This window comes from Muscardinus avellanarius (assembly GCF_963383645.1).
Source record: "Muscardinus avellanarius genome assembly, chromosome: 3".
Lineage (NCBI taxonomy): Eukaryota > Metazoa > Chordata > Mammalia > Rodentia > Gliridae > Muscardinus > Muscardinus avellanarius.
Genome location: NC_137788.1, coordinates 128,174,061 through 128,187,088, shown reverse-complemented (window position 1 = coordinate 128,187,088; position 13,028 = coordinate 128,174,061). Strand labels below are relative to the sequence as shown.

The window sequence follows — 13,028 nt, the reverse complement described above, 5'->3', positions numbered from 1 at the left end:
ACACACTGGGCAGTCAGGAAAGGTGCCGGACGCTGGGACACGGCTGACACTGGGGACAGTGGAGTCAAAGCAGAAGGACAGGTCATTGCCCCAGGCTCACAGATGTAAAGCAAGACAGAAGGCTGGCACGTCCAAATAAGGCCCGCTGCTGGTCTAGGAAGGCAGAAATGACTGAGTGATAAAGACACACGGGAGATCCTGTAAAATGGGAAGATTTGTACAGGCCGAATGGGAAACACAATTGACTTTTTTATGCGCATAAGTCATAAAATTAACAGGAAAAAAAGCATAAAGTAAAACCACCCAATCCCAATACGATGATAAAAGCCAACACAATATACAGAGAAAAAAGAAATTCATGCACACAGAGACAAGCATTAAATACTCAAGCTGTTCAGAGGAAGGCCAAGGAAACCCACCATATCTGAAGTCTGTGTCCCGGTCCCCCTCTTCTTTCTGTTGTTCCTTTTTCTCATTAAATGTCCCCACACCACCCTCTGATGGTGCTCTGAGCTATCACTTGGGCCTTAAACTCACAAGCATCTCCTCAGTGCCCAGATCTCCCCACCTTCCAGCCTCTTCCCACACCAATCCTTCCTTCCACTACCTCAGGGATCCACATACTTCTCTAAAATGCTGAACAGTAAACATTTCAGACCCTGGGGACACACAGTCTGCATTTCAACTACCGAACTTAGACGCTGGAACAAAAGAGCAGCCAAAGAAAATACATACAGTTCCATAATGTGTAAGGGGATTCACCAGCATTTAATACTTAAACTGTTTCTTTTAAATACAGAGAATATGGCCAGGCGTGGTGGCGCACGCTTGTAATCCCCGCGCTTGGGAGGCTGAGACAGGAGGATCGCACAGGTTCAAAGCCAGCCTCAGCTACTTAGTGAGGCTCTCAGCAACTTAGTGAGACCCTGTTTCCAAATAAAATAGAAAATAGGTCTGGGAGTATAGCCCAGAGGTAGAAAGCCTCTGGGTTCCACCCCAGTACTACCAAAAAATAAAATAAATAAATAAATAAAATAAAAATAAATAAATAAATAAATAAATAAATAAATAAAATAAATAAATACAGAGAATATGGCTTCAGGGTGTAACCCTTGTGGTATTTCCATGGATACATTTGTAGACAAATGAAAAGAGAGGGAAGAAAAGGAAGGAGACCGTTTGGGTGAAAAAACAGAAGAAATATAGATAATCTTTCGCTTAAGCCAAAAGAAATCTTGGGGGACAATCTGGTACAAAGTCTACATTGCACATACTGGGAAACTTCCACTAAAATATGTTATATAACTTGTCTGATTTCGAGCAATTACTTAATGGTAAAGGCATAAAAGGTTATTATGAGAATAGGTTTCAGTTAATGAGAAGTACTGATTTGCTGACTGGCATTCTGTGGTATTCTAAGGCACTTGTTAATAAAACTCTAGAGTATTTGACATGGTAAGCCAGCTAAAGAAATTACAACTGTCTCTCAAAGCCAGGCAGAGGACAGTGGCAGCCACCATGTCCCAATCACAGAGGGGCACAGAGAGGCCTACCTCTGCATGGCCAACATCAACCTGCACCAGCACTGGACACAGGTGAGATGCACCAGATGCTGTACATGCTGTGGGATCCCGAGGTGGGCTCCAGCTCCCCAGGAGACCAGCAGAGCTTCCTGAAAGCTCTCCAGCTGCATTGTGTGTGCGGGCAACACCGTACCTGGACGTAAAGCAAGTTCAGCTGCACAGGGTCCCTCGAGTCTACGTTCTGATCGGAGTAGAAGAACTTCCGTCTAAGCAGCAATGTCTCATTTTCGTCGACTCCTTGTTCTCTGAACGTTCGGCTGTGATCCAGCCAGTTCACTGCAACAGAAGACATAGGAAAGATCTGTGTGCATTTTTCTTCTTAACTGAAAGAGATTTACCAAAACCACAGCATGATGCAGACACGGATTGCCACAATGCTGGTAGCCACAGTTACTTCTCTTAGAACTGAGGCTTTTAACTTTGAAAAATAATTTCACATCTAACCATCAGACCGAGCAAAAGGACAGAGGGAGAAAAATACCCATCCATTCCTAATGTTAGCTAAAGTACTACAGTAAATTTATAATATGTCCTCTCTGCAGAAATAGTGAGGAAGAATAAGGAAGCCAGGGTTTTGTGCTAAGAAAGCAAGTGAGAATTCTCCATTAAATCAGGAGTAGAGCCGGGCGTGGTGGTGCACGCTTGTAATCCCAGGACTTGGGAAGCTGAGACAGGAGGATCTCAGGTTCCAGGATAACCTCTGCAACTTAGTGAGACCCTGTTTCAAAATAAAAAAAAAAATAGGGAAGGGGGTGTGGCTCAGAGGAAGAATGTACCTGGCTTCACTCCCCAGTAAAACAGTAAAACACACACACACACACACACACACACACACACACACACACACACACTCGGGAGTAGAAAGTCCTATCAAGTGATGTAATTCAGAGATACTGTGCATAACAAGTTACTTTTCACTCCAAGTGGAAAAGAAGAAAATGAAAGTCATGGTGGGGGAAGCAGAACACCGAAGAGTGTAGGTGGCAGACACCCAAGCCATGGGGCGGCTTGAGTGTGCCTCTGAGAATCCCATTCTCCCCTCACTGCACAGGAGCCGCTCCCCCCTGGCGCACTTTTCTCAGCGCTCTGTCTTCCATCCCTCTCTGGGATTAGCACACAGTGCTGGTAAGTATTCATGACCAGGCTCACCAAATTCTAAGGAACTTCAGCACACAAATATATGTGATAGATCTAATCCCCTAAAAAACCTGGGAGAGAACTTGCACACATTAATAGATCCTTGGACACCAGGCATGGCAGTGCACCGTATCTGAAGTCTCTGTCCCGGCTCCTGGAATGCTTGTAATCCCAGCATTCCAGAGGCTAAGACAGGAGGATTGCAGTTTGTAGACAGCCTCGGCTACTTAGTGAGGCCTTCAGCAACTTAGTGAGACCCTAATAATAAAAAATAGGGCAGGGGGTGTAGCTCAGAGGTTGAATGTTCCTGGATTCCATCACCAGACCCACAAAAAAAAAAAAAAAGATCCTTGAATCTGTCTACTAACGTGTCTTCGAAATTAATATGCAACTGGAAATCTAATGGGTAGAAAGAAAAGGAACTGGAGGAGTCAGAGGGAATGATGGCCCCAGCAAAGATCAAAACTCATACTGACTGTGATGACATCACCCAGAGCTGCTGCAAGAGCGGAATGGATGCCCAGGTGGCCTGGGTAATGGATTCAGATCCTCTCAGCGGAGGGTGGGCTACAAGGCACACCGCATGGGCTCTGGGGACCTATGGGGCTATATACTGCCTTTCCATATATTAACTGTGTGGCTGTGAAGAACGACTTGCCTATGAAAAAATTATGATGACCAATTTTAAACCCTAAGAAAACGAGAGATCTAGGCATTGGACCCAATGGTTGTTCACATCTCCCCTCAAAAGACAACCAGAGATAGATTCTGGATGCAAGTTTATACAACTACACACACACACACACACACACACACACACACACACACACACGCCCCTGTAAACAAGCCTCCAGACCTCAGAAATTAAAAGAGACACAGGAACAAAGAGGTATGCAGTCCCCAAGTCTAGTGTAGGAAATGCTGTTCGACTAAAAGCTGGGTTTCTATGAATTGCAAGAACAAAATTAAGAGCAAGAGCGAGGGTGGGAACCTACTTATTTAAAATAGTTATTGGCACATCACTCAACTTTATTTGAATCCTAGTTTAAGCTACTAAATAGTTTTAGAAGAAAATGGAGAAAATGTGAACACTAATTATATATTTAATACAAAGAAATATTTTTAGATGGGAAATGGAGTGGTTATTCTTTGTCTTCAGACATCTTTATTTTTTATAATTGGTGAATTTTACTTCTACAAGAAACATTCCACAGAGAGAAAAATTTTCTCAAATTAATGCCATACACAGTAGTGTATCAAAGTCTCATTAAAAGCAAGTGAGTCTTCCAGCCAGGCATGGCAGAACACAGCTGAAATCCCAGGACTTGGGAGGCTGAGGAAGGAGGCTTGTGGTTTAAGACGAGCCTCAAGACACCTTTTAAATGTTAGTGACACAAACCATTTACAGATTACCAAAAACCCAAAAGCCTGTTTGTGTCATACAGACAGTGGAGGGGCAGAGGCATGGGCCCGGGTCACACTTGCTCCCCGGACACTTACAGTCATCGTCCGTGTGAAGCTTGGCCTTCAGTTTCTCCATCTTCTTCTCATCTCGTAACAACGTCCTGTCTTTTTTGAGTGTACCCGTCCCCTCTTCTTTCTTTTCTTCAATGGTTTCTTGGATTAAAGAGTATTCTTCATAATTTGTTATTCCTAATAGTAGAAAATACATTATAATTCTTTTTTTTTTTTTTTGGTGGTACTGGGGTTCCTGGAAGCCCTTCTACCTCCGGGCTACACTCCCAGACCTATTTTTACATTTTTATTTGGAAACAGGGTCTCCTAAGCCAGCGCGCGTGGCTGGCTTCGAACCTGCGCGATCCTCCAGTCTCTGCCTCCCAAGCGCGGGGATTACAAGCGTGCGCCACCACGCCCGGCAAAATACGTTATAATTCTAAATGGCTATATTTCTTTCAACTCTGTCTGCTTAGGGCCTGGGATATTGAGAAGAGTCTATGGTGGCAAAGAATGGAAAGAGGTTTTGCTCTTTTGAGGGGCCAACGAGGCACATGTCAAGTAGTTCAGGCTCAAAGGAAAGATCTCCAGCTCGTCAATTCATTCAAATGTCATGTGCAACTCTCTGTATTAATTTGTGAGAGACAAGAACAAAGTAGAGACCAGGCAGAGAGAAGCAAGATGATGTTGAACAAGACATCAGGGGAACCAGGCACCTCTTACTTGGGAGGCTGAGACAGGAGGACCAGGGTTCATCATGGCCAGCCTCAGCTACTTAGTGAGGCCCTGTCTTAAAATACAGAATAAAAAATCAGGCCGGGAGTGTAGCTTGGAGGTAGAATGCCCCTGGGTTAAATCCCCAGCACCATAAAAACAAAAAACAAAACAAAACAAAAACAAAACAAAACAAAACAAAAAACTTTCCTAAAAAAACTTCTTTGTTTTCTGAAAGGGAAATAAAAACTTTCAGTTGTGATTCTGAAGTCCAAGTGTTTGCAATACCACTTAGCGGACTGGCAAATCACAAGAATGGACACACTCTTTTGGGACTAGGCACAACTCAGCGTATTAAGACATGTTCAGAATTCACTAGACACCAAATGGAGATGAGGAAATGGAGGAGCATGAAATTAAAAAGAAGGCAAAGCCCGGGCTAGGGCAAGGCAGCGCTCACCTATCCTGCTGCAGATGGTGACCAGGAGCTCCCCCACGGTCTTGGAGTCGTCCACCATCACCGTCTTCACAGATCCATCTAGCATCCGGATTTTCTGAGGCCTCTGTTTCTTTTTATATTCCAAAATATCCTAGAGCACAAGCATGCGGCTAAATAGGTGACAATCTTGGACATTTAAAAATAAATTGTCCCCAGCAGATGGAGATTTCTCTGTTCTTCCAAATTTCTTTCAAAATTATCCTTAGTTCATGGGGTTGTGGCTAATATTATAATACAGAATCTCTAGTGTTAGATAGTCGCTTTCATAGAGTTCTTAAAAATCTGGTAGTGAAATTGTAACCCAAGAGGGAATACTTGTAGCTCAATGACTGAAAACTCTCCTCTGTGAAAATGAAAGTGGCGCATGTCCTCATGAAAGGCTAAGAAGGAGCTGGACGGCCAGAAGAGGCAGCGGGAAAGCCCGCAGGCCTCTTCAACAAGGCCACGAGCATCTCGATTGGCTTTACATCGTCAGAAGCAATTTTTACTATCTGTGTAGATAAAATGTTTTTATAAAAATTTTTCAAACTTAAAGATGTTTACTATATAATTTAGACCCTTTTTCCAAATTAAAAAAAAATACGGCTATAGGTGTCAGCTTGGAGGGAGATAGAATGCCCTGGCACCACATATAAAAGGCATATGTGTGCTGGGCGTGGTAGTGCATGCTTGTAATCCCTGCTCTTGGGAGGCAGAGACAAGAGGATCACGTAGGTTCGAAGCCAGCCGCGCTGGCTTAAGAGACCCTGTTTCCAAAAATAAAATAGGTCTGGGAGTGTAGCCTGAAGGTAGAAGGGCTTCCAGGAACCCCAGTACCACAAAAAAAAAAGGCATATGTATGTGTGTATATCTATATCTATATATGTATATATAGTATATTATATGTTATATGTAATATAAAATACATGTATATATAAATATATATATAAAATGCATGTATTTTATATAATAAAAGACATAAGTAATATCTCAATAATTCTTGATAGTAGCGGCATCCCTTAGTAGGAGTGGTCTTCACAAGGATGCAATGAGATATGATAACAGTAAAAACAAACAGTGCTAGCCGGGCGTGGTGGCGCATGCTTTTAATCCCCGCACTTGGTTCGAAGCCAGCCACGCTGGCTTAAGAGACCCTGTTTCCAAAATTTAAAAAAAAGTATAAAATAGCTCTGGGAGTGTAGCCTGGTGGTAGAAGGGCTTCCAGGAACCCCAGTACCACCAAAACAAATAAACAAACTAACTAACTAACAAAAACTGCTAAGAAGTTTGGAAGTAATTTCTTTAGAAGAGGCCTGATTTTTTTTTTTTTTGTATTGGGGATTAAATCCAGGGTGTTCTACCTCTGAGCTATATATCTCCAGCTTCTTTTTTTTTTTTTTTAATTTGGAAACAGGGTCTCACTGAGTTTCAGAGAGCTTGGTTAAGTTGCTGGGACGGGCTGTGAACCTGTGATAGTTCTGTCTCAGCCTCCCAAGTACTGGGATTACAGGCTTGCTCCACCATGCCCACCTTTTACTATACTTAAAACAGAACTATACAGGGGAAGTTAATTAAAAGTAAATAATCAAATATTTCACTCTTTCTTTAAGGAATACTGGCCAATCTGATAGGTCTATTTCATCCAATATACCAAAACCCAGTCTCTTGGAGGTTAAGCAGAACAATGTTTTTGTTTTTTGTGGTACAGGGGATGGAACCCAGAGGCATTGTACCTCTAAGTTACACCCCCAGCCTTACTTTTTATTCTATATTTTGAAAGAGGGTCTCACTGAGTTGCAAAGGGCTTCACTAAGTAGCTGAGGCTGTCCGCAAACCCTGATCCTCCTATCTCAGCCTCCCAAATCCTGGGATAACAAGCGTGCGCCACCACACCTGGATAGAACAATGTTTAACACACCTTTACTTATTACCTCTCTCCTTTCCATTCAACACCTATGCCATTGTTGTTACTAGTACTGATGGTTATTTAATATAGATCTCTGATTTGAAGTTTCTTTTTCAAGAAACAAAGGACTGATTAACATTCAGTGCCAGACGATCTTGGGGATTACACTTTGTTTTCCCTCTCATCCAGCCTGACTCTCTTTTACCAGCCACAGGGATGCTGCTTACATACTCGGGAAGATCCCATATCTCATCTCACAACTACCAAGCCAAACAATGACAAGGTGAGACTGCTTTCAGTACTGATCCCAACTGTTCTAATCCCTCTGTGGAATCTCAAGAATTTGGATTGCTGATGTTTTCTCACCACCTGGACAGCCTCACAAAGTATATTACATGAAAACTATTAATAAAACGCCCTTGAGTAAAAATAGCATAATGATGTTGTCTTCCCTGGAAGGCCCAGAAACAAAGCAATCAGAATATAAAGCCAGCTCTGGCAGCATACCCCATTCCGCAACATGTAGTAATCCAGTGTTCTGCCCGCTTCCAGCCAAATCCCTTTCCGGGGGTCTTCATCCGAAAGGAACAGCCCATAGTCAGAAGCTAAAACATGAACAGAAAAAAAAAAAAAAAAAAGAGGGGACATAGTGGTAAGAAGCTCTCACTGGTTTCCGGTCGCCAAGGCCACATTTGGCAAAGACGGGCGTGTTCTCCTTCAACAGAGACATGTTTTATTTTGACTTGAGTTTGCCAGCTCCAAAGCAGGCCAAGGGGAAGGAACAAGAGCTAAGTTGCAGAAGCAACATCCACAAACCAAGTGCCTGTTTCCACAGGACCAGTGGGCTGAAACTCTGTTTGAAACTCAGGGAATTGCTAGGAACAAAGCCATCCAGATCTCTAACTGAATTCGACTTTGGTCTCTATCTCTGGCTGTAAAGCCAAGCCAGGAATCCATAGTGAATGACAAGGCCACCAGTGTCCACCTCAGGCCAAGGCCACTAGGCACAGGGGCCAGACAAAACCTCTGCACTGCAACGCATACCAACAGAGTGTGTTAGGAAAGGTTCCTGTGAGACAAAGCCTCTCCTTCCCACTACCACAAAATTAGAGAACTAGTTGGACCATTAAATGCTGCGTTCTCCATAGAAGCCTCTTAATCCTGCCTAAGAAGTCCAAGTGATGGAGGCGGAAAGGGTACAGCTCATTCCCTTCCAGATGTCTCTTTTCTTAAATGTGATTAAGGAAATCTCAGAGACCCAAAGGAGAGCTTGAGTTCCTGTTGCTTCCTAGGAAAACAACTTCAAGGTCTTGAAACGTTTATATCTTAAGCAGAGATTCCCACAATATAGTCCAAAGGAAACTTTTTAAAATCTGAGAGAAAACACCATTAAAAACACAAACAACAACAAATGCTGGCAAGGGTGTGGAAAGGTGGGAACTCTAATACATTGTTGGTGAGATGGCAAATTATTACAACTACTTTGGAAAGCAGTATGAAAGATCCTCATAAGAATGGGAATGAACCTGCCATATGACCCAGGTATGCCACTTCTGGGTATCTACCCAAAAGAATGGAAACCTAACTGCTAGCATAATGCATGTGTATCTGTGTTTATAGCTACACAATTCACAATTGCCAAACTATGGAACCAGCAAAGATGTCCATCAACAGATGAATAGGTTACAAAACTATGGGACATGTACACAATGAAATTTTACTCAGCCATAAAAAAAGAACAAAATTATGTCATTTGCAGGGATGGATGGAATGGAAGAATTTTATGCTAAGTGAGATTAGTCGGTCACAAAATTTAAAAGTGGGGTGTTTCTCTAATATGCAGAAGCTAGGAAGAAAATGGGTCATAGGAGGGACTCTAGACAAAGAAGAAGAAACCTTAGGTTTCTAACCTTAGTTAGGTAATCTAACTCAGAGAGAAGGAAGGGAGGAAGAGAGAAATTCCCAACAAAATATCAAAGTCAATCACTCAGCCAAACATGAGAAGAGGGAGGGGGAGGGAGTGTGGAGGGAATTGGGGAAGGGCTGAATGAGTGATGTGTGCATGAATGCCTCTACCACCTTGTACCCCATTAAGATGTATGATTACAATAAAAAATAAAATAAAAATAAAATAACTAAAAAGTAAAGGAATCGGAAGTGACTGTCAGCCATATCTTAGAGAAAAGGTAGGTAGGGGCTGTCAGCAAACTTTGTTTTTCTTTCTATGTAAGCTAGAATTAACAGAGAATTTTGAGAAAAATAAATAATTCTTTCAGATGAAAGGCTAAGAAAAGCTCTATAAAAATAAAATCTTCTTCAGAAGACTTGAGTCCATGTAAAATTACTCTGATGTAATGTTTGACCCTTCAGGGTTTAAGGTGAGTTTTACCCAATTTCATGCTAAAGTCTGATCCACTTAAACATATCCAATTTTTTGACTGTCAGTCAAATAAACATCTACAGAAAGAAAGAAAATATAGATTGAATGCAAAGGGAAAGGAAAAATCAATTGTATGAATCACTTTTGCTTAAACTCAGATTAATGGGGGTCAGTGGTTTAAATCAAAGACCAAACAAAACATATCACAAATATCCCCTTTGTAAGATGTGGGATAAAATTGATAAAACTCCTTCAAAGGGTGTTTGAGACTTGCCCCGGGGCCCTGATAACACTGAAAAGTGTTCATGCATGTGAAATGGCTCTAGAGATACCTAACTGACATGTGTCAGGGGAGGCACATTGAACCTTACTGCGTAAATGAGATGGCATGCACACCGCAGAGACCTCATACTGAGGAGTCAGGATCCACATAGTTATCGCAAACCTCATGTGGAAAGCAAGAGTATATCTAAGAATATATCACAACATATCGAGGAGTGTATCTTTAAATACTAGTGCATCTTTACATGCTAGGAGGCATGTTTGCCAGCTACAGGGTGAGAAACACACCAGCTTATTTTCAGAAGCCAGTGAGTAACTCATGACCCACCTTGGCCTGTTTGTGCCTCGGGCACCCGTTCCCGAATGACTCGGCAGGCGTCGTACACAGCTGTGGATGGTTCAAACTGCATGGTCTTCACCACATTGCAGTGGCGAACACAGATCTTTAAGGACAAGGCCACCATTTTTCTAGATGACTTGAAGATTTTTCACGTAGAAGGTCTGGAAAACACAAAAAGACAAGTCCTAAGCTCATGATCATTATGTGTCTAGAGGAAACAACACTAGACTCTTAAGTCAACTTTGAAAATCTTGTCCACTATTCTGGCTGCCCCACTGTGAAGTCATTCAGAGCGAGTTCTGTCTGAGAAAACACTCGTTTTTGAGAAATGTCAAGATACACTCTTCCATAAACAACAGCAGTGTCTACTAGGAGTCTGCCCAAAATCGAATTAACTTTTTACAGCTTGGGGAGTGGCAAGATTGCTGACCTGTCAGAGGATTTCAAAATATCCAATGAGTTTCCATCTGCAACATCAAGGACTTTTAGAACCATATATAAAATCTCCCCCCACCTCTTTTCACAGGCATAGTTAATCAACGCAAATTCCAATTGGGGTAACAACATTTCAACTCTAGAGATAATTGTTTGTCCCCCGGGGTGGATAATAACTCCGCAATCATCTGAACTATTGAGATCTGCGAAGACCATGGACTTCATTGATGTGGAAACTGTCTACAGGGCACAGCACGAAGGATAGGATGGTCAGCCCTCCTGTACCCTAGAATAAATACTGCAAGAGTCACTACATGGAAGCCACCTTCCCAGGCTGAAAAGCGGGCTCTCTTAAGAGCAAATCACTGGTCCCCTTCTAGTCATGCAGAGATTCCCCTCTGAAATGGAAAACAGAGCCATGGACCTGAGAGGCAGAAGGAGGGAATACTGGGGCCCAGGGGAGGTGAAAGACAGGTGTAGAAGAGCACACGAAGCAGCGGCGTGGGGGATGGCAGGGAGTCCTGAGGATACAGCCTGGCCCTGGGGTATGCACACAGTCAACAAGGAGCGCAGAAGAGAGCTCAAAAAATTGGGAAGTAGATGGCCAGGACTACAGAGAAAATATGACATGATGGAAAAATCTGCCCAAATCAAGTGGGCAGCAAAGGCTGCAGGAGACAGATCAGGGGTGAGTTTTTCAGGGATGTGTTCCATGGATGGGTGAAGCTATCGCCCTGGTGGGAGAGCCGAGAATGGCTGTCTAGGGAGTGAGAAAGACTGAAATTAGACACATGAACTGAGTCCTTGGACAAGTATCATAAATCAGGAGAAGAATGGGGAAACGGTGTAGAAGTGGTGAAAGAGGAGAATAGACAGGGTGGCGCAGAAGATAGTACATCAGCAGAAGAAAGGACTGCTGTGCTGTGAGCTGATTACTGGTCAGGTAAGGTGAGGGATGAGTTAATAGGTCAGTCTGTTAACCTGGAGGTCTCTGGCGATCAGGATAAGAGGGCAGGTACAGAGCTTGGTGTAGTAGTGGATGCAGGGAAAGAGATGGAAGAGAGGAGCAGGCTCAGAAGAGAGGGACAAATTCATCTTCTGAACAGTCTTGCTGGGAAGGGGACAGATGTACAGGTAGAAGCTTTGATTTTATGGCTTTACGACTTTTTAATCCAAAAGTATGCACTGGATAGTTACCGTCAACTCCCATCACAAAGTTACCCACATAGACATGGTTTCCACCATATTATGGTCCTAGAGACTGTCCTGGGGTAGCTAAGTGCCTTTCCTCATCACACACAATCCCCACTCAGCATACCACATTGCTGCCCTTGGGTCTGCTGGAGAGGAGGGAAGTGGACAAATGTTGGTCCATGGAAAGAGTCTTGAACTTCAAGGACAGCCTCAGCTACTTCCTTCACTGAGTTGCAAAAGCAACTCAGTGAGACCCTGTTTCAAAATAAAGACTTAAAAATAGGGCTGGGGGTGTAGCTCGGAGGTAGAATGCCTCTGGGTTCCATCCCCAGTACTGCAAAAGGGGGGGGGGCTTGAACTTGAAGGCCCAGCTTCAATCTCAGGTACCCCTGTACCTATCACTATTCTCCTGCCTTTCAGACAGCAGAAATCAACCAGCTCCCATAGAAGGAACTTCTCGGCAGATACTCAGTGCTTGACCAACTATTCCCATCGGATTCCCATGTGTCCTCATCCTCACATCGCATGAAGGACACCAGGGAATCAAGGCGACATTCTCAGTTCGGGTGGATATTCTCAACTTTTATACCACCCTCAAACAACTACTGCCAAAAAGCATGAATATCACTATGTGGGAAAACATAAAAGTAAAAAAAAAAAAAAAAAAAAAAAAGAAAGAAACTAGTTACTCTCAGAGTCTCGTGCACAAGTCCAAGACTAAAAGGCTCCAGCGTCATCTGCTTATTATGGGTTCTTTATTTTATTGTGATTCAGTTTTCCCAAGCATAAAACAAGACCAACAATTTACTTCTCAGGAATATTTTTTAAAACTCAAATTACATAAAGAAATGCTTTTAAAACTATAATTCTACATGAAAATGTTATTTTTATTATTATCATGCAAGATAAGAGCTCACATTTATAAGCCTAGATGAGGTCTGAAATCAAAGTGTGTGATGATTTAATCATTATCCCACAAACCCCACAGCATGAGCTGTTTCTAGCATTATTCACAACAGAATATTATTGCAAGATGAACATTTTTTGGATTAAGTACCTTACTTTACCCTATGGCCAAAAGAAAGCAGGATTAAGTCATATAGCAACCTAGAAATGTCAAGTAA

At 42.6% G+C, this 13,028-nt stretch overlaps 1 protein-coding gene across 4 annotated transcripts in view; it reads right to left on the bottom strand.

Moving 5' to 3' along the window:
* The window catches only part of TLN2 (talin 2), a gene marked incomplete at its 5' end in the record, with an annotated part of 195,398 nt that extends 184,999 nt beyond the window's left edge, over positions 1–10,399 (bottom strand). For all 4 annotated transcript variants that reach the window (XM_080692222.1, XM_080692223.1, XM_080692224.1 and 1 more), the window contains 5 exons: positions 1,717–1,859; positions 4,221–4,373; positions 5,350–5,479; positions 7,781–7,878; positions 10,264–10,399. In XM_080692222.1, coding sequence (XP_080548348.1) covers positions 1,717–1,859; positions 4,221–4,373; positions 5,350–5,479; positions 7,781–7,878; positions 10,264–10,399 — 660 coding nt within the window. The remainder of the gene's footprint in view (positions 1–1,716; positions 1,860–4,220; positions 4,374–5,349; positions 5,480–7,780; positions 7,879–10,263) is intronic.
* Between the last annotated feature and the right edge of the window lie 2,629 nt (positions 10,400–13,028).